This window comes from Pleurodeles waltl, chromosome 5 (assembly GCF_031143425.1).
Source record: "Pleurodeles waltl isolate 20211129_DDA chromosome 5, aPleWal1.hap1.20221129, whole genome shotgun sequence".
NCBI classification, from domain to species: domain Eukaryota; kingdom Metazoa; phylum Chordata; class Amphibia; order Caudata; family Salamandridae; genus Pleurodeles; species Pleurodeles waltl.
The window spans coordinates 43,007,475-43,029,891 of NC_090444.1; the positions used below are offsets into that span (position 1 = coordinate 43,007,475).

The 22,417-nt window shown below is 46.3% G+C and overlaps 1 protein-coding gene across 1 annotated transcript in view; it reads left to right on the top strand.

Moving 5' to 3' along the window:
• Window positions 1-13,115, top strand: part of LOC138296977 (olfactory receptor 2D2-like) — a 40,999-nt gene extending 27,884 nt beyond the window's left edge. Inside the window, exon 5 of the mRNA XM_069236493.1 lies at window positions 13,057-13,115. Within this exon, the coding sequence (XP_069092594.1) occupies window positions 13,057-13,115 (59 nt within the window). The remainder of the gene's footprint in view (window positions 1-13,056) is intronic.
• Window positions 13,116-22,417: the final 9,302 nt, after the last annotated feature.

Here is a 22,417-nt window from a genome sequence, read left to right on the forward strand (position 1 = left end):
TAGGTGCAAAGTTACTAAGTATGATGCCACCCTTGCACTAGCAAAGGTGCCCCCACGCAGTCCAAGGCCAAATTCCTGGACTTTGTGAGTGCGGGGATACCATTACATGCATGCACTATATATAGGTCAATACCTATTTGTAGCTTCACAATGGTAACTCCGAATATGGCCGTGTAAGGTGTCTAGGATCATGGAATCGTCCCCCCATTCCAAATCTGGTATTGGGGGTCCTATCCCATGCATCCTGGGGGCTCCACTATGGACCCCCAGTACTGCCAAATCAGCTCTCTGAGGCTTGCAACGCAGCTACACCTGCTGCCACCTCACAGAAAGGGTTCTGCCCTCCTTGGGTCTGAGAAGCCCAGTCCCAGGAAGGCAGAACAAAGTATTTCCTTTGGGAGGAATGTGGTATGCCCTGTCCCTTTGTAAAAGGGTGTTACAGGCTTGGGAGGGGTAGTCTCCCAGAGCCTCTGGAAATGCTTTATAGGGCACAGATGGTGCCCTCATTGCATAAGCCAGTCTACACCAGTTCAGGGACCCTCTGTCCCTGCTCTGGCGCCAAACTGGACAAAGGGAAGGGGAGTGACCATTCCCCTGTCCATCACCACTCCAGGGGTGGTGCCCAGAGCTCCTGCATTGTGTCCCTGGCATTAGACATCTTGTTTTCCATGGTGTGGGGACACTCTGGAGATCTCTGAGTGGCCAGTGCCAACAGGTGACATCAAAGACCCCTTCGGATAGGTGCATACCTGGGTAGATAGCCAATCCTCCCCTCAGGGCTATTTAGGGTCTCTCCTGTGAGTTCCTCTTCAGATTTGGCTTGCAAGTTTCCACCAGGAATCCTCTGCAACTCCTGCTTCATCCTCTGACCTCAGATCAACCGCAGACTGCTCCAGGAACCGCTGTAACTGCAACAAAGTATCCAAAAAGGCTATTGCGACTCTGCAACTTCAGATCCAGCCAGCAACTGCAACAGTTTGCATGGCGTGCACACTCTGGGGACTCCCTGTCTTCACCCTTCGACACAGACTGCCCTAAGGTCCAGCTGTCCAAATTTGGAGGAGATAAGAGCTTGCCTTCCCCATATGCGCCAGTACCCCTATGCACCACATCATCTTCACCTCCTGATGACTCTGTGCACTATTTGCAAGAATCCTTCATGCACAGCCTGGCCCAGGTCCCCAGCACTGTATCCTGCGATGCTCAACTTGCTGAGTTGTTCTCCGGCAGCGTGGGACCTTCTTTTGTAGTGCTACAGCAACCGGAATTAGCACCTTCTTTGTCCCCGTGTCCTGGGACCTCTGTGGGTGCTGCCTGGTCATCTGTGGGTTCCCTCCAGTGTTGGGAGCCCCCTTTGCCTCCTTAGTCCGAGTTGAGGCCCCCAGCTCCCTCCTGGGTCCAGGCAGCGCCATTTTGATACAATCCGCGACATTGCTTGAACCAAGGTTTGCTGGAACTAATCCAGCGCAATAACTCACCGGCATCCAACATCTGCAGATGGGACATCCTCTGCATCACGCAGGAATGCACAGCCATCTTCTTTGGTGCTCCCCTGCAGACTTCTTCCAACCAGAGAATCCTCTATTGCACCATCTTCTAGGTTGGCAGGGGCTCCTGTCCTTCCTGGAAGCTTCTGTGACTTCTGGACTTGGTCTCCTCTCTTTGAAGGTCTTCAGGTCCAGGAATCCACCATTTGTTGCTTGCAGTCTTGCTTGGTTCTTCCAATAACTCTATTCACAACTTTTAATGTGTCCTCAGGAAACTTGTAGTACTTTACTCCTACTTTCCTGGGCTCTGGGGTGGGGTATACTACCAACCTTTGCGGTTTTCCTACACTCCCAGTGCCCCTCTACACACTACACTTACCTGGAGGAATTTGTGATTCGCATTCCACTTTCTTAATATATGGTTTGTGTTGCCCCATGGCCTGTTTCTTCCTATTGCATTCTATGGTATTTTCTATTGTTTGCACTATCCTATGACTATTTACTTACCTGATTTTGGTGTCTAGTTTATATATTGTGTATAATACTTACCTTCAGAAGGAGTATTGCCTCTAAGATAATTTTGGCCTTGTGTCACTAAAATAAAGTACCTTTATTTTTGGTAACACTGAGTACTGTCTTTTATTGTGTATAAGTATGGTGTAACTTTAAGTGGTATTGCAGAAGCTTTGCATGTCTCCTAGTTCAGCCTAAGCTGATCTGCTACAGCTACCTCTATGAGCCTAAGCTGCTAGAACACTACCACATTTCACTAATAAGGGATACCTGGACCTGGTATAAGGTGTAAGTACCTAAGGTACCCACTACAAGCCAGGCCAGCATCCTACAACAGCTCACAACCCACAGCCCCCCACACCTCAGTCACCATACCCCCAGACGCTACCACAACACCCACAGACACATCCACCACATTTGTGTTGTTTTTCAATATCTGACTTTGTGGGAAGTGTTGGTCACCCAAGACAAGGGTAGATGTTCACTGTATGGATGTATGGGTGTTGATCCAATTGGGGTGTCATTGCATTGTGGTATGCTTGCTAGGGTAAGTATTTCATCTTTTGCTGGCCAATATCAGCATGTATGGTATAGATTTGTCCCGTGATATAGACTGTACTTTTGTCTCATGTGCGGGAGCTAGAGTTTTGTTTGTCCACACATGGAGGATGTTAAATTGTGGTAGCTTTCTTTGGATTTGACTGACCATGTGTCCACTTTTATGTGTGTACCTTACAGCTACATCATCTAGATGTCTGAACCATGCTGTTTCCATTGTATGTGCTTTCTTGACTTGTGCAGCTAGGCATATCACTTGGCTCAAATATTGTTTGTCCCTGAGATACATGAAGGGTCAGTTCCTATGCAAATGCTGTTTTAGGGGCATGTGCAAAGTGAAATGTGTCCATGAATACTCCTGATGTCGCCATCACTATTATGCAGGTATTGTTTGCATTGTGAGCTTTGGATATGTGTTTCACAACCCAGTATGCATCCCATTGACCTTCTATTATGTTGCAATGTGGGTGCTGTGTAGATCCATCGATGAGCAGCACCTGCGGCAAGCCGTGTGTGTGATGGGCTCCATGATGACACAGGTCATGTAACAGTGCGTGCAGGTGAGTTGCTTCCTTTATTCTTTCCGTTTCCACCTGCTGGGGTGTGGTGGTTGGACTGCCATGGTCATGCTGGCGGTAGGCAACATCATAATGTTTCCATCCAAAACAATAGCTCCGTCAGCTTTTTTGGCCTGCATCGCTGCCGCGGTGGTCTGCGCTGCCTGGTGGTGCTGGCGGGACTGCAGCAGTCTTTCCTTATGGGACTGCCAGCATCGTAATACTGTGGTCTGACTGCCAAGCAGATGGTGGTCACACCGCCGCCATGGTGGTGCACAAACCGCCAAACCCGTAATGCGTTGCAGGACCTCTCTTTGCAGTGGTGCAATGACCACCATGTTCAGACTTCTTGAGACTATGTTCAAGGACTTCTGCGGGTGCTTCCTGCTTGTGCATGGGCTCTCTACGTTGCTAAGGGCCCCCTCTGTCTCCTCTCCCAAGTTGCGACATCTTGGTCCTTCTTGGGCTCAGGCAGCACCCTTTTTCTCTGACCTCGACTCTTGCAGCTAGCAAGGCTTGTTTGCAGTATTTTGCCAAGGAAACAACTCTGCATCCTCCAGCAATCTTTTCCAGAGTGGGTTTCCCTAAGGAAGTGGTATCAGACAGAGGTAGTAACTTCATGTCTGCATATCTCAAAGCAATGTGGAAGGAGTGTGGTGTTACCTACAAGTTCACCGCCCCTTATCATCCACAAACAAATGGATTGTTTGAGAGGTTTAATACAACTCCCAAAGGCATGATCATGAAAAACTCAGGAGGAGATGGGATGTCCTGTTGCCATGCCTCCTTTTTGCTTATAGGGCGGTACCCCAGAAAGGAATGGGCTACAGACCCTTTGAACTCCTCTTTGGACACCCTGTAAGAGGTCCCCTTTGATCTTGTGAAGGAGGTTTGGGAACAACCTTTAAAAGCTCCCAAACAAGACATTGTGGACTATGTGCTTGGCCTCAGATCAAGGATGGCTGAGTACATGAAAAAGGCCACAAAAAACCTTGTTTTGACCGCCAGGAACAGGAAGGCGGTGAGGGGTGTCGTGGGGCCCCTGGGGGCCCCTGCAGTGCCCATGCCAATGGCATGGGCACTGCAGGGGCCCCCGTAAGAGGGCCCCACTGAGAATTTCAGTGTCTGCATAGCAGACACTGAAATTCGCGAAGGGTGGAACTGCACCCGTCGCACCCCAGCAAACCCGCCGGCTCCATTCGGAGCCGGCTTAATCTTTGCTGGGGCTTTCCCGCTGGGCCGGTTGACATGCTTAGTAAACATGGGTTGTTGTCTCACTTTTGTGCTTCCAGAGAACATTCCAGATGTCCCTCTCCACAGTGGCCCTATCCATATGTAGCAAACGTTTGTCTGAGAATCTGTGGGACTATTTGGTTATCACCCGTAATTAGGCAGCCCGATAGTATAGGTGAAAATCTGGGAGTGCCAGGGCTCCTGCTGAAATGGTAGTCATAAACGTTTAAATGCTAATCATGTTCCACCATTCTGCCATAAGAAACTCATAATCAATGAGCGTAGAATGGGAGACAGTCATTGTGTAATAGGAGTTGAAACGCTTGAAGGAGGTGCAGGATCCTAAGCAGGACCATCATCATCACGTTGATCCGCCCCAACTAAGAAAGGTAGATGGGGGACCAACGTCTGAGCTCTGTGTTAATCTGTCGTAGGAGTCGAAGGTTATTGGCCAAGTAGAGGGTAGATACGGAGGTCATGAGTTTGATTCCTAGGTATGTGATCTCCTTTGTTGCCCACTGAAAGGTTGTAAAGGCAATCAAGTTGGACATGCCTTTATCTGTGAGTGTTAAATTGAGGAGGAATGATTTACCTCCAGTTTATCTTAAAACCTGCAATCCCTTTGAAGTCTCTCAAGTCAGATAGGAGAGCTGGTAGTGAGGAGAACGGGGAGGTTAGGGTCAAGAGAATGCCAGCCGCAAAGAGAGATACTTTATGTTCTGGGGTCCCTAGCGTTAATCTGTGTATCTTTGGATTTTCTTGAAGTGTAATCACCAGGGGTTCGACACTGAGGTCAAACTGTAAGGGAGCCCTGCCTAGTCCCTCTACCCAAGAAGAATACTTTAGAATAAGTCCCATTAACAGTAACTAGATCATAGAGCTGCATAATTAGCTCGCACCATATCAACAAAAGTGTAGTATAGGAAAGTACTCTCTTTTTGGCATGCTACCCCCAATTTCCGCCTGATGTCACTGTGTTTTTCACTGTGTCACTGGGATCCTCCTAGTCAGGTCACCAGTGCTTATGGTTTATGGCCTGTGTGTTTCACTGTTTTTTAAATTGCCACTTGAGTCGCGCTAACCAGAACTCCGGTGCTCATGCTCTTCCTGTTTCCAAATTTGTCACTACAGTTTAGTGACTCCATATTTCACTCCCAATTGGCACACCGGTCCCCCCTTACAAGTCCCTAGTTTCTGGTACATAGGTAACCAGGGCATTGGGGCTCCAGTTGGTTCTTATGGGCTGCAGCATTTCTTTGCCACCCATAAGGAGCCCATACAAAGACTTTTTCAGGACTGCTATTGTAGCCTGTGTGAAATAGTGCATGCACTATTTCACAGCCATAGACACTGCACCAGATCACTTATAAGTTACCTATATATCAGGTATTCCAACCCTGAATGTTGGGTGCTAAGTACCTGTGTGTGTGGGCACCCCCGCACTAGTAGAGGTGCCCCCCCCCGTCATCCAGGCCCATTTCCGAGGACTGGTGGTCCCTGAATCAGCATAGAATAGATTATTCAAGGAGGGCACCATCTGTGCCCTTCAAAGCATTTCCAGTGGCTTGGGGAGGCTACCCCTCCCAAGCCTGTAACACCTATTTCCAAAGCTGTAACATCCCTTTGCCAAAGGAAATCCTTTGTTCTGCCTTCCTGGGCTTGAGCTGATCAAGCAACAGGAGGGCTGAAACCTGTCTGAGAGGTGGCAGCAGCTGGGACTGCCTGGGAAATCTCAGAATGCTGGAATGGCAATATTGGGGGTCCTCTAAGGAGCCCCCAGAGTGCATGGAATCATACAACCAAAGCTTGCAATGCCCTTTCCCTCCAAATGTGTTTCTTGCATGAGCCAAGGCTTGTTGGCAGAATCCATTTATGAAATCCAGCCTGCATTTATCTACTCAACGTGGGGCATCTCCTACACCAAACAAGACCCCACAGCTGTCTTCACTGGTGCATTTCTGACTTTTTCCTCTAACCAGAGATTTCACTTGTACCCTCACCCAAGTTACCAGGGGCTCCTGTTACTCCTGGACTCTTAAGCGACTCTTGAACTTGGTCTCCTCTCTCCACAGGTCTTCAGGCCAGGAATCCATTGTTGGTGTCTTGCAGTCTTGCTTGGTTTTTGCATTCCTCTTTATCATGACCTCTAGTGTGTTTTTAGGGAACTAGCTGTACTTTACTCCTGCTTTCCTGGGCTCTGGGGTGGGGTGTTTTATTTACCTTTGGTGTTTTCTCACGCTCCCAGTGCCCCTCTACACACTACTCTTGCCTATGTGCAATTATCGATTCGCTCATGCTGCACGTGACAGCCTCTGATTGGGCTATGTAGTTAAATGATTTATAGAATGATGTATAGAATTGAGCTGTAAAACTGTCAGGGCCTGGGGCTTTATTAAGTTTTATGGTTTTTATTGTTGCACATACCTCCATTTCTATGGTTGGTTCTCAGTGCATGTAATTTTGTGTTTGCGTAACTTGAGGTCATTTCACCCCCTCCAAATATTCCTCTTGATCCCATTTCTCTGCCTGTACTTCCTGATAGAGGATGTTGTAGAAGGATCCAAAAGCCTCCGCCTTTCAGGATCTGAAGTTGCCAAGATCCCTGTTGTCCGTGTAGGAAAGTGGCCTCTTTCTAGCATGGTCACCCCCACTTTTGGCCTGTTTGTCAGTGTGTTTGACTGTGTATACTGGGATCCTGCTACTCAGGACCACAGTAGTTATGATCTCTCCCTTACGTTATGGTTATTGCATAATGGTAATACAGTATTTCTCCCACAATTGGCATACTGGTGCTCCCATATAAGTCCCTAGTATATGGTACTTAGGTACCCAGGGCATTGGAGTTCCAGGGGATCACTATGGGCTGCAGCATACCTTTTTTTGCACCCATAGGGAGCCCATTCAAAGGCTTCTATACAACTGCCATTGCAGCCTGCGTGAAAAGGTGCATGCACCCTTACACTGCCATTTATACTGCACCAGGTCACTTATAAGTCACCCCAATTGCAAGCCCTTCAGCTCTGAGGGCAGGGTGCAGAGTACCTGTGTGTGAGCCACCCCTGCACTAGCAGATGTGCCCCAATGACCTCCAGGACTATTTTCCTGGACTTTGTGACTGAGGGGGCACCATTTTACACTTGTATTGAATATAGGCCACTACCTTTGTCCAGCTACATAATAGTAACTCCGAACCTAGGCGTGTTTAGTATCAAATATGTTGGAACTATTGCAAGTATTGGTTGTGTGATCCCATGCACTCTGGAGGCTTCTTAGAGGACCTCCAGCATTGCTCCTACAGCCTTCTGCTGCTGCTACCTCACAGACAGGTTTCTGCCCTCCTGTTGCTTGAGCAGCTCAAGCCCAGGAAGGCAGAACAAAGGATGTCCTTTGGGAGAGTGGAGTTATACCCTCTTCCTTTGGAAATAGGTGTTACATAGCTTGGGAGGGATAGCCTCCATGAGCCACTAGTATGCTTTGAAGGGCACATTTGGTGCCTTCCATGCATAAACCAGTCTATACCGGTACAGGCACCTCCAGTCCCTGCTCTGTCTCAAACCTGGACAGTGGAAAAGGGAGTGACCACTCCCCTGTCCATCACTATCGAAGGGGTCGTGTCCAGAGCTGTTGCAGAGGGTCCCTGGGTTTTGCCAGCTTGGATTCAAGGTTGGCTGGGAACTCTGGCTGCATCTGTGTGTCCAGGTCAGGCAGGTGACGTCAGAGGCCCCTCCTGATAGGTGGTCACCCAGCTGCGTTGGCAAACCCTCTTTCAGGGCTATTTAGGGTCTCACCTTTGAGTAGTACCTCAGATTTGGCTTGCAACAAGATTCAAGCAGGATTCCTCTGCATCTCTTACGTCAAATACTGACCAAGGAAACTGCATCCTGACTCTCCAGGATCCGACAATCTGCAGCGAAGACAAAGACTTTGCCGACACCATTGGGTCCATGGATCCATCCAGCTTCTGCACCATTTCCCCAGTCATGTATCCTCTAAAGATAGCCCTTCTTCAATTTGCACAGAAAAAAGAAGGAATCTCCCTTGGAGTGAAGGAGTCACTCGTCTGTATCTCCAGGCACCAACAGCGATGACGACCGGCTGCGTGGATCCCTTCTCCTGCTGAGCTGCCTCGATCTTGCATCACGGTTGGTGGTTGGAAGTGGTCCAGATGGGAGGAGGTAGGCCCTTACCTTTTCTCACAGGACAGCACCCCATGCACTGCGTCTGTTGCAGCTGCTAAGGCTTGTTGACACTTCTTTCAATGGGTCTTCAGTCCTTGTGTAGCTCCAGTCCCCAGCACTCCTTCCTGTAAAGCACAGCTCCCTGAGTGGCTCTCCTGCAGCGTGGGATTCCCTTTCGTAGTGCTGCGTAGGCTCCACTTGCACCTTCTATATCCCTTTCCTGTAGGACTCCTGTGGGCTCCCACTGGCTCCTCCTCCTGGGTTGAGTTCTCCTGGGCCTTGCTGGTCCCTGGCAGCACCACTTTCCACCACCAGCTAGTTTTGCCTGTGCCAAAGCTTGTTCATGGAATCTGGATACACAAACCTGACTGTAATCTTCCTTCTGGCATGGGATATCACCTGCATCCTCCAGGAACTCGACTCCGACTCCAGGGCTGCAGTTCTTACTTTTCTTCTTCATCGTCAACCAACTCCTCCTATCATCGGTTTGTTGGGTAGGGGCTCCTGCCCCTACTGGGCTCTGCTGTGTCTTCTGGACTTGGTCCCCTCATTCCACAGGTCCTCAGGAATCCACCATTGGTTTCTTGTATTCATCTATAGGTTTTGCAATTCTCTTTTTTTCTTCTAAGTGAGTGATCTTGGGAAATTCTAGTAATTTACTCATGCTTACCTGGTTGCTAGAGGGTGTTGTGGTACTTACCTTTGTGCTTTCCTGGTACTCCCAGTGACCCTCTACACACTCCACTTACCTGGGTGGGGGGTGACACTGTCTCATTACATTTTTTTAGTATATGATTTGTGTTCGGCCTAGGTTGACTATTCTTTATTGTGTTTTGTACTGTTTGCACTGTTTTCTAACTATTCTTATTCCTATTTCTGACAACTTTTGTACATATATTGTGTATTACTTCCTCCTAAGGGAGTATTGCTTCTATAGTAATTTTGGTGTTGTGTTACCATAATAAAGTACCTTTATTTTTGTAACACTGAATGTATTCTTTCATGGGTGTAAGTGCGGGGGACTACAGTTGTATTGCATGAGCTTTGCAAGTTTCGTAGATAAGGCTTGGGTGCTCATCCACGGCTGACTTCAGAGAGCCTGGCTTCTAGACACTACCTACACTTCACTAAGAGGGGATACCTGGTATAAGGTGTAAGTACCTTAGGTACCCACCACACACCAGGCCAGCTTCCTACAGTGCTGTCTATTTGGGAATGCCATGTTAGATTGAAATCCTCCATTACCACCACATGTGGTTAATGTTGGGATATAAATGGAAGTGAAGGTACACATCCTGCCCTGTAGTTCTCCCTTCACAATAACAATTCTGCTTGCTTTGTCCATTGTGTATCCCCCTGGTCTAAACTTCGTTGAGGAGTAAAACATCAGTGCCAACCCATTATGTTTAGAGGAGGTAGATGCTTTACATAACAGGGGGTAGTTTTTATGTCTCAGCCGATAGTCATCATCCCTTTTAAGGTGGGTGTTTTGTATCGCCTCAATATTGTGGTGATTATCTGCAAGGCATTTCCATAGTTTAATTCTCTCAGCTGGCAAATTAAGCACTTTAACATTCCAGATGAGTGTGGTGACTACTATGATAGTTTGACAGTGATCTCCTATGAAAAGTGGCCCATCCATTGTCCTACCCTACTATTTCCTGCCCCCGGGCTTCAACTGTTTATCAGTCAGTTCTGCCCCCCACCCCAGGTTCCCCGCCAGCCCTCCTGCATCTCTGTAGCTCTTACAGCCTTTACCTGAAAGTTAAAAAAAAACAACAACAATTCTATGACTTTGCCAAATGCAAGGTCCCCCTTGGGATAATTCTGATTAAGAACTTTAATACTAGTAGGCTATTCAGTCTAACACTGCTATTGACTTTGTATGAAGCATTAGTCCAATAAGTTAGCAAAGGCTAGCCAGAGGAGGGGTAATATAAGTACATATGGTGTGGGTAATTATCCGCAAAGTCACCCACCATCTCACGTCCCTCAGCCAAGTGTGCAAGAGGAGGAGGTACCTCCCCGCCCGTCCCGCTCGAAGAACATCTCAACACAGCCTCCAAGTAGGAGCAGCCCCCTCTTATTGATCATTTTTTACATCTTTATGTGTGGTCCTCTTTATTTCTTCGTTTGTCAGGGTTGATGTTGCAGGTATCTCCGGTGGAGTGCCCTGGGCCCACTCTATGGAGGCAGTGCCCGACTCCTCCATCTCTAGATCTGGGGGAAGTGGGATCCCCAACAGGTTCATAGCTTCAGTTATCTCAGTGACATGGTATGGTTTGTTATAGAGCTCAAAAGCCAATCCAAAGAGATATGTCCAGTGATGGCTGGTCTGCTCCTGCCTTAATTTTTCGGTTACTGGATGGAATGTTTGGTGCCTCAGAAGAGTCGCCTGTGTGATATCCTGGATTAGAGAGCAGGTCGCTCCCTGGAATGTCACGCTGTTCTTTTTCCTTTTTTTGGCTATAACATCTGTGGAACTTCTTCCTTCCACAGGTGGATGTGGCCCCACTCGATGTACCCTGTCAATTTCCACTTTGGACGAGGTGCTGTCTAGTATTTTCACATCACAGAGGCTCTTAGATCTGTCCCTTACACGCCCTCCTCCAAATTTCTGATTCGGATGTTATTTCTGCAAGATCGATTTTCCAATTCTTCACACTTTAGCATAGACTCTCATAGTTGTTGATGTATTAGAGTTATTTATGGTCTCAAATCGGCCTTTCCACTGTTCCCAGTCCTGATTTTATTTTCAAGATCGTGCGTGCAGGTGCCCACTGTGTTGATATCTTGCTGCAGTGTAGTCAGTTTATCAGTGATATCGGAGCATAGGGTTTCAAGAGATGAGGACAGATCCGCTTTAAGTTCCTCACAGAGCTATTTTTTCAAGTCCTTGAGGGGAGTTAGGAGATTTTTTTAGTACGGGACATCTGGTCTGACGGAGTCAGTGATATCTCCCCGCATTGGGGTTCAGTCAAGGTGAAGTAGTTAGAGACCTTACTTGATTGATGTTTTCTGAGAGTTATGTATGCTACCTGGGATGAGTATTGGCGGTGGTTGGCCACCTATGAGGGCCCAGAGGTCCGCCGCCCAACCCCGTTGTCAGGTCCAATAAATGTGGTGAGATAATTACTCTGCTGGATGTATGAGCCTGCATTGTTAGGAGGGGTGGCTAAGCTGTCTACAGATTCATGATCACCTCAAAGCCTATCCCCCTTAGTGGCATGTGTAGGTTGTTACTGGCTCAGAGCTGCTCACTATGTGATCCCAGGGATCTAGATAGCTTCCTCCTCCAGTGCCTATACACTTGCAGGCAACGCAGACACCCCAGCAGGGCAGTGTTTGCCAGGAGGTTTTCCCTGAAGGAGAGCCATCGGCCGGGGCCAAGCAGACTGTACAGGTCCATCCGCCAGTGGGTTCTTGGGCCTTGGACCAGCAGCTTAACCAATTAGTTCTTCATTGTCATGTTGGTCGGGGCCTCTTCATTAGTACAATGTTGGGGCCAGACAGTACGGAAGGCCTGTCCCTCCTCTATGTGGAATCATGCAATGTCCCCCGAGGGCAGCACTCCGTTGCACGAGACTGGGCCGCAGCGGCAGTGGGTGCAAACCCCACTTCTGACCCCGGAGAAATGCACCACTCCCCTCCAGGGTCAGGGAAGCAGACATAGGGAGACGTCTTAGTCCCCAGGAGCCCTCAGAGTGGACCTGTTCAGAGTAAGTGCCAGTCTGGTTTGAAGTGCCGCTCAGTTACTGGCCCCGCGGGCACGAGATGTCTGTGCACGCTGCCATGTCTATGAAGGCCCCTCTGTCTTGCTCCCCGCTCAATCTCCTCCTTCATCAACCATCAGGATTCTTGATGGTCTTTGCGCGATTCTGCATTTCTCTCTCCTTTTTCTCACTGAGAATTGCAGTTAATTTCTCGGATCGCACGTCATTGTAACTAAATTGTTAGTGGAGCCAATGTGGATTATGATCCGACTGCCATCTTGGTTGGCAAGGCCCGAATCATTAACTCATAAATGTTTTGCAGCTGGATTTTAGTGGCAAAACATCACAAATTGATGTTCTAAAAATTTCCCTTCCAAATAGCGATTTGTTATGGATTTCTAAACCCATTTTGAGATTTGTCAACCTCTGAATCAGGTATCAAAATTCCATTGTGTGGTCTCAAACCCAATGATTATGAGAATCGCAGAATTTGTAAGCAGAAAATGACTTTGCACATCAGGCCCTCAGTTCAGTACGTGTGCTAAATAAAAACATCACTTATATACAGAAATAAGGTTGTTCCACATATAAAAACAATATTAACCGTATATACAGTGCTGGTGCCAAAGTGAAATCTCTTAGTCACCTGTCAGATGGGAAAAAGTTCATATTTGAAATTGTTGCTTTTAATAGATACCAGTGCAGGTGTCAATGCAGTGACATAATCGAATGCTCTAAAGTAAATACAGCATTCAAGAAGTAATCCGAAAGAGTGCCTAACAATTATTTACCTAATGTTTACTGTCTCATTTTCAAGGCAAATTCTTTGATGGCTCGGTTCATGTTTCAGTTCTTATAGCCAAGACAGACCTGTAGTTCAGCTCTAGCTATAAAATTACTTGTTTGTTAACTTTTATTTTAACCCTCTTAATAGGTTCACACCCAATAATGAGACAAGATTGAAAGCCAGTCACTCCTCTTCTGCACCTAGCTGCAGAGCCAAGATCTTAATCACTGAAACTGAGAATGAAACACAGATAAGCCCAACTGAATTGAGGTACGAGAATAATGGTCTAAAAGCCTAGGGGCATATTTACAAGCCCTTTGTGCCACCTTAGCGTCACCATTGCCTAATTTTCTTTACACTAAGGCAGCGCTGAGGTGGCTTTTCTGCCATGCCATATTCACAAAGTGGCACAGTTCTTGTATTGCACCACTTTGCAACCACTTGAATCACATTATGCCTCCGCCGAAAAAATGACACAATTAAATTTACAACGGAATTCACCACAAATCCCTGGACTGGTTCACCTTCTTCCTCTCTGAAAAAACCCAAAGAGTTTGCCTCCCTCCTTTCGGTCTACAGCCTCCAATACCATCTGTGGAGTCCCCCAAGGATCCTCCCTCAGCCCACCATTTTCAATATCTACATGGCTCCACTTGCCAACATCATCCGCCCCCACGGCCTCGCCATCATTTCATGCACTGACGACACCCAGCTCATCATCTCCCTCACGAGTAACCCATCTACCCCCAAGAACAACCTACACGCCGGACTCCTCACCATTGATAACTGGATGAGAGCAAGCCACCTCAAATTGAACTCAGAAAAAAACAAGATCATCATCTTCGGTCCCAACAAGACAGCATGGAATGACTCCTGGTGGCCCACCACCCTTGGACCACCCCCAACACCCACCACCCAAGCATGCAATCTCAGCATCATACTGGACTCATCTCTCTCCATGACTCAGCAAATCAACATCATATCATCCTCCTGCTTTAACACCCTCCGCATGCTATGCAAGACTTCAAATGTATTCCTTTAGAAACAAGAAGAATGGTCACCCACGCCCTCATAAGCAGCAGAGTGGACTACGGCAACGCCCTCTACTCAGGGACCACAGCCAAGCGTCAGAGAAAACTCCAGCACATCCAAAACGCAGCCACACGTCTCATCCTCAACCTCCCTCACCACAAACACATCTCCACCCACCTCAGATCTCTACACTGGCTGCCCATCAACAAAAGGATCATTTTCAAAATCCTTGTCCACGCTCACAAAGCGGTACACGACACCTGACCGGCCTACCTCAACAAATGAATCAACTTCCACAAACCAACTCGACAGCTCCGCTCCGCCGACCTCCCCCTCGCTACAGCCCCCCACATCCAACGCACAACCTCTGGCGGCAGATCCTTCTCCCACCTCATCGCCAAAACTTGGAACTCCCTCCCCACCAACCCAGGACCTCCTAACCTTCAGAAAGCACCTCAAAACATGGCTTTTTGAGCAGTAACCCCCCCATGACCCTCAGCGCTCTGAGACTCTACCGGGTGAATAATGCGCTTAAGAAATTTGTTGACTGATTGAAATTTACAGCATTTCACTGTGCCTTTTTTCCCATCATTTTTAACGTCTGCTCAGAGAAGATGTTAAAATGATGCACCTATTATATACAATTGGGCTCCCTGTGCTTTCCCGCACTAGCATAGAAATTTTTGACGCTAGTGTACCAAAACACCACAATAGCGTCACAAATGTTGATGCTATTGTGCTAACGACCACCATGTTGCACCATATTTTTTTTAATACAGTGCAACCATTGTGTTGTTTGGTGCCGGTTGGGGGCACAAGAAAAGTGCCACTTCATCTGTTGTGCACCACTTTCTTGTACATATGCCCCCTAATTAAATTTATCTGGAGCAGGCATTTAATCATTAGGTATCAATAATATCTCACCAACTGCCTTGTTTGTTCAACACTCCTCAGGAGCTATCTTATAAGCCATTGACAAATGTACATCTCTGCAGAAAAACTAATACAAACAATAAACCAAGGCTGGATACAAAGAGCCTTTTACAAATGATAAGCTAAGTCTTTGTCCGCCCGAAGCTTCCTGGTGCAAATGCTCTAACTCCTTCACTAATGCAATACTGAACACCGCCTGCGCTGCTGCCACAATACCAAATTTGCAGCTAAAAAAGTTAAGGGTATTAATAATCCTGGTGAAAATGCTTATGATTTCTGTTGCAACTTACATACCATCACCACTATAGAGATGGAATTGCTTGTACTGTGCGGAAACATATGCCATCTAATAACTTATGTTTCTTTCTACTCTTCTGGTTGTGGATTCTCAGTGGATAAAAAATATTCAGGATCTATTGAAGACACTCAGCAACTACTGAAGGGATGTACATTGTTTTATTCACCTGTATGGAAAGGAGCAAACCACTGCATTAAATATGTACTCCCATCCAGAGAGTTGAGTGCCTATGCCTAGTCATCGGGCTACAGGAAGACTGACGGGTGGTCCTTGTGGTCTGTGAAATGTATGTGCTGCAGTGACAAATCTCATCTAATACTAGATGGGGGTATCCCAAACAGAATTAAGTCCTGCACAGCTTCTCTAACCTTAGTACAATAACAAAGTACAATACATTCTTCCCCTCAGAAACTTAGTTTGGATGATTGTGAGTGCAGGAGTGATCCTTATGCACCTCTCTGAAGTATTTAAAACAGTTCATCACAGTGTCCTATTGCAGAGCTTAGAAGATATGATACTTGAGTAGTTTAAATCTTTTTTGGCTACTCACTATCAGGCCCTATCTTTCCAACCTTACAGGTACAAGAAAGTGGAAATGACTTGTGGCGTTTCATAGGTCTCTGAAGAATACAATAATGTCATGGGCAGAGTACTTGAGTTAATCATAGCCACTACTAAATTCTTGCACCACATCCCACTCTATCATTTCTTTGCCCAACCATGCCACTTCAGAAAGGAATCAGCAATATGCAAATCAGGGTTAGCCCTGTTCCAATAGGAACAGTCAAGCCTGAAACAGCCAGACCAGGACACCTCTGAATCAGAACAGAAGCAAATCCAAACCTGTTTATTTTGACCTCTAGCATATGGTGCAACCTGGGTTCAGTGACACAGTAAGCATGGGACTCATGTCTAGGCATACCTGTCAGACTTATGATATCACAATGAGGAATACAAAAAAGATGAGTGGCATAAAGTATTTTGTTTCCATGCTTTATGTAACCCCACTAGTCTGTGTCAGTAATAATAATCCATGGACAAATGATGCTTTGTTTTAATCAAATTTTCTTCTAACATTGGCAATGTCTCATTTTTCAACTCTTCATGTTAATTTAACTTCTAGAGGTGTATAATTATTACACTGCTATTTATTATCACCACATCAATGTGTGTGGAGGAACACACATAGACTAATACTCACTGTACAATACAACAGTGTAAAACCAGACACATATTCCCAGAGAATGAGTAGGTCAGTACATATTTCATTCACATTGGCAATGACTACAACTATGTGCTTGACCAGCACAAACAAGTGTGACAGAAGCTAGTGTCAAACTGTACCCTAGGTCTAAAGACATGACTCAATTCCACAATCTATCAGTGACCTATCCAAGGATCATAGGAATAATCTAACCTATATACATCAAGTCATGTCAAACCATAGCTAATGATGATGTCCAACAGAAACAAGCTGCTAGTCCCAAGTATACAATTGGGCAAGCCTGATATCAACAACCCCAAATGTAACAAAACATGCTTGCCATGGGACCACAAATATGCAGATGTATGTCTGCAGATGACTGTGCATCGCAGTGCTGAATATCGATCATGAAGATGGCAGATCTCCACCCAATGCCGCCCAACCCCCAAAGAGGGCTACATGGACTTTTGACACAGTCAGGGGCCTGCTGCTGTGCACAGTGAATGGAGCTGACCACAGTCAACCTGTGTCAATAAATGAAACAATTAACCTGGGTGGGCATACAAAGTGCCACTGGAGCACTGATGACTAGCAATCTGGCAATAAAAATAAAGTCATTGTACATCATAAGTGTATGTGCTAAACATATAGGGGCATATTTATACTCTGTTTGCGCCGAATGTGCTTCAAAATTTTTGACGCACAATCGGCGCCAACCCTGCCCCATATTTATACTTTGACATCCGACCCCGCGGGCTCCAAAGTTCCACCATGTGCGTCATTTTTTGGAAGGGGGAACCAGCCTTGCGTTAATTATATGCAAGGTAGGCGTTCCCTTCCAAAAAATGACTTTAAGGCCTGTGCCCCATATTTATACTGTGACATCATTTTGACGCACAGGAGGGGGCAGGCCTTAAAAAACGGCGCCCAGCCTGATGGGCACCGTTTTTTAACTCCTGGGTCAGGGCAGGCGTTAAGGGACCTGTGGGCTCAGGAGGAGCCCAGAGGTGCCCTCCCATGCCCCCAGGGACACCCCCTGCCACCCTTGCCCACCCCAGGAGGACACCCAAGGATGGAGGGACCCATCCCAGGGAAGTAGAGGTAGGTTGGAGTAAGTATTTTTTATCGTATTTTTTTTGTGGCATAGGGGGGCCTGATTTGGGCCGCCCTACATGCCACTATGCCCAATGACCATGCCCAGGGGACATAAGTCCCCTGGGCATGTCCATTGGGCAAGGGGGCATGACTCCTGTCTTTGCTAAGACAGGAGTCATTTCAATGGGGGTTGGGCGTCAAAACAAATGGCGCAAATCGGGTTGAGGCCTGAATTTTGCCTCAGACCTGACTAGCCCCATTTTTTGACGCCCAACCTCCATTTTCCCCTACGCCGGCGCTGCCTGGTATGAGTCATTTTTTTTGACGCACACCAGTCCGCAGCGCCGGCTAACGTCATTCAATAAGGCGCCCGCATGGCGCTTTGGAATGGCGTTAGCCGGCGGTAAAAATGTTGACGCACAACTGCGTTGGCGCAGTTGTGCGTCAAAAAGTATAAATATGGGCCATACTACCTAAATCTTAGCACACGTCTCACTTAGGAGGACCAGGCTTGGTGCCTTCTATTTTCGTGTGGACAAAAGGGAACAATTCACATGTGAAAATGTGTATGCACCACATAGCTATTTACAAACTTATAACAACAGTACAAATGTTCCCACACAGGTAAATATAGTTAACACAGATTTGAGTACATAGCCTTGAGACAATGGCCTACATATATCTATGCTGGAATAGTGAAGTGGTATGTGTCAAATCCCTAAACACACCACTGAAGTATGCATCGCTCATCATACATGAAACATATATTTTCATACTCAAAAATGTCACATACATACCAACAGTGACATATGTCAGCACTCCATCTCCAACAATTTGCACGCATGGAGAACTATACGTTACATGTGTTGCTTTGCATCATGAAGTCTGGCCCTTGGAATACACCAGAGTGTGGACATATTTGCACTCACATTGTCATGGGTTATCAGATCTTAACCCAGCCTTAGACAACAGCATCCTTTGCTAAAGATTTGTCAAGGGTATCATATGCATGAACATGCTTTGCACATGGCCCATCCTAACTTATTTTGTGATGTGAAACGTACAGTGGGAATTTTGACATGACAATGTGGTAGACACAGATTAAGAGTTCGATCACATATGTACACTCACAGTACACATGTGGAATCCTGTGTGTGGAAAAGAGTCTTCATACATATGCCCATTTGTAAACAGTATCGGTCCTCTGATGCATCAAACAGACCTACAAACATATGGTAACAAATACCTATGTTACCAGTACACAGAAATATACATGCATACATATGTTGTCCTACCATATAAACAACAAAGATGCATAGCACCTGTAAACAGGAATGTGAATATGGGTGCCTTGTCAGCCTTACCCCCAAATCCACGAATGCCTGTCATGCATCAAACAAAATGACAGATACAGTAGTTCTCCATATATAGAAAATCACTGAAATGACGCCTCAGACCTATGCATCTAATCTAAGTCGACAGACCTTGTCAGCCTTCATAGAAAAATCCATGCATGGCGGTCATGCATAAAAAAACGATGCGTATCAGAAAACGTGATGCATACCACCAGGGAAGTGATGTCTTTTTTGCTGCCCAAATGGAAAAGTTAATTTATTTTCACTTTTACTTTAGAGTCTTGTAGTCTGTGTTTGAGTAAGGTTATATGGTGGTTGTGCTGGTGTAAGGAGTGTTGGATTTAGATTGTTTTGTGCTGTGTCCTGTCTGTGTCTTGTCTATCTTGTAAATTTTACAATTTTATTGTACATTGTTGTATTGTTATTGTGTAAGTATTGTCGGGTGTCTGTCTTCGGGTAGTTAGGTTTGTTGGGTAATTTAGGTTTAGTTGGGGAATTGTTTTCTTACTTTTGGGGTAATTAGGTTACAGTGGAGGGAAATTCCAAGATGTCAGTGAAGGGAAGGGCACAGCGGATGACTGGGGATGAACTGGGAGGGTTCATATGGTTGGTGTGCTACTAAATCCCCAAGATGGTTGCTATGGGTGGCTGTGTGATCATGGGCTACCCAACTGAGGCAAAGAAGCTGTACCAGTTTTGACACATCTTCTCAGTGGAGCGCACTGACAACAAGTTGAAGCACTGGTGGCCAGACCTCATTGTCCATGCAAAGGATCTCCTGTATCACCTGGTGATTCTTGTTGGCGGAACTGTTGGTAAGTACCCTTTGTACATAGCAACAGCCTTATTTGCATGTGCATGACAGTAGGATTGAAATATTACTGCAGCATGTCATGACAAATGGAAGGACAGCAAGTTTGTCTCTCAGCCAACGTGCATTCATGAGAGGTCAGTAATGCACTGGTTGCAGAAAATTTGCACATTCCTATCACATGTACATATTAAAGTGCCAAGAATGGGTCACACATGTGCAATGGCGCAAGAGTTCTTGTTTCCCAGGCACAAATGTACATCTACATCATGGGATAAACAACTGTGGAAATTTATAAAGTAATGTTTAAGTGATGACAAACATGACGCCAGAGTATTGGCAGTCATGGGTCTGTGTGTGTTCCTTGAGTCATGTATATGCAGAGTGACACAACAAGGACACAGATGTAAGAAGCACCTACTGGCTCCTACTGCAACATCATTGTCATAGTTTTTGAAGGCAATGTGGCTGAAGGAGGCAAGTATTACCACACCATGGGCCAGATGTAGGTAGGTTTAAAATTGAGACTTGCAATTTGCGAGTCTGTGTGACTCGCAAATTGCAAGTCGCAATTTGCTATGCAGAAAGGTGTCTCAGACACATTCTGCAACTCGCAATGGGGTCGCAAAGACCCACCTATTAATATTAATGATGTGGGTCGCAGTTTGCGACCCCATTGCGAGTATGGGCACTCATGGGGATGGTGGCCTGCTGGAGACAGCAGACCACCATGTCCGTGACTGCTTTTTAATAAAGCAGTTTTTTTTTTTTTTTTCCCATCTGCAGCCCGTTTTCCTTAAAGGAAAACTAGCTGCACTTGGAAAAAAATACCGAAACCTTTAGTTTCGTTTTTTTTCAGGGCAGGCAGTGGTCCATTGGACCACTGCCTGCCCTGAAAAAATACTTTTGTTTCCATTCACAAAGGGGAAGGGGTCCCATGGGGACCCCTTCCCGTTTGCGACTGGGTTACCATCCACTTAAAGTGGTCGCGGTTGCAAACGAAATTGCATAGCGTTGCGAGTCGCAAATAGGAAGGGAACACCCCTTCCAATTTGCGAGTCGGAAATGCATTTTGCGAGTTGGATCCGACTCGCAAAATGCATTTCTGCATCGCGGAGAGGCTTTCGCGCCTAAGCTGCTCTGCTATAGCTACCTCTATCAGCCTAAGCTGCTAGAACACCTCTAATCTACTGATAAGGGATAACTGGACCTGGCACAAGGTGTAAGTACCACAAGGTACCCACTATAAGCCAGGCCAGCCTCCTACAATTGTGGTGCAGCAGTGGGATAAGTACTTGTAACTGCTTTACCACTTTGTCATTGGTGCTTTTCATGAGAAAAACATATACCAATTACTTCAAGATATACACATTGAACTAAACAGTTTAACTTTCCTTTTCTAAAACTTTCTTTAAAGTTTTTAAAACGTTTCAGAAAACTTTCTAAAGTTTTCAAAAAGTTTGAAAAACTATTTTTCTCTGTGCTTTCAAAAGTCCAAAACTTTTTCTCTCTCTGTCCTAAACCTTTTCTATCATGTCTGCAGTAGATCTTGCTCCCACAGTTGTTAAAGCAACATATGAGAGTTTAAACTTTAAAAGTGTGAGGGGTCTCTGCATAGAAATAGGTTTAAACATTGGCAAGAATTCTACCAAAGACTTTCTCTTTAGCCTTCTCCTTGAAAATGACCAGAACCAGTCTGGCCCATCCAAGGAACAGGAGGTAGAAGAGGGGGGTACCCAGCCAGACTCAGAGGAGTCCCCTAAGGATGCTGGGGGGGGTTATTCCAAAAACCTTCCAGCTAGTAGGCCACCCAGTGACATTGGTAGTGGGAGGGGGTCACACATTAGTAGGGCACCTTTCACTCCTAAAGGCCAGGTTACTAGGGTCCAGCCAGTTAGGGACAGGTCTCTCTGCCATTTCCCATATTTCCTCTGTGTCTCACAATTCCCAAGCCTCCCACCCTGAGGATACCTTAATGGAAAGGGAACTCAGAAAGCTGAGGTTGAAAGAGGTCAGGCTGAAGCTTAAACAGCAGCAGCTGACCTTAGACAGGGAATCTCTGGATGTAGAGAGGGAAAGGTAGAGATTGGGGTTAGTTCCCCATGGTGGCAGCAGCAGTGTTTTTGATAGCAATTGATCCTGTTAGAGCGAAAGATTCCAGAAACCTGCATAAGATAGTCCCCCCTTACAAGGAGTGGGATAACATTCACAAGTGGTTTGCTGCACTTGAGAGTGCCTGTATGGTACAGTTGGTCCTTCAAAGGCAGTGGGCTGCTCTCTTATGGCTATCTTTCACTGGTAAGGGTAGGGATAGGCTCCTTACTGTCAGTTTTGAAGGATGCACTCTTGGATGGATTTGGCTTAACCACTGAATAATATAGGATTAAGTTCAGAGACACCAGAAAAGAGTCCTCCCAAGACTGGACAGACTTTGTAGACTGTTCAGTCAAGGCCTTGGAGGGTTGGTTACATGGCAGTAAGGTGACTGACTATGAAAGCCTGTATAATCTGATCCTGAGAGGGCATATTTTGAACAATTGTGTGTCTGATTTGTTGCACCAGTGCTTAGTAGACTCAGATCTGACCTCTCCCCAAGAATTTGGAAAGAAGGCAGACAAATGGGTCAGAACAAGAGTGAACAGAAATTTTCATTCAGGGGGTGA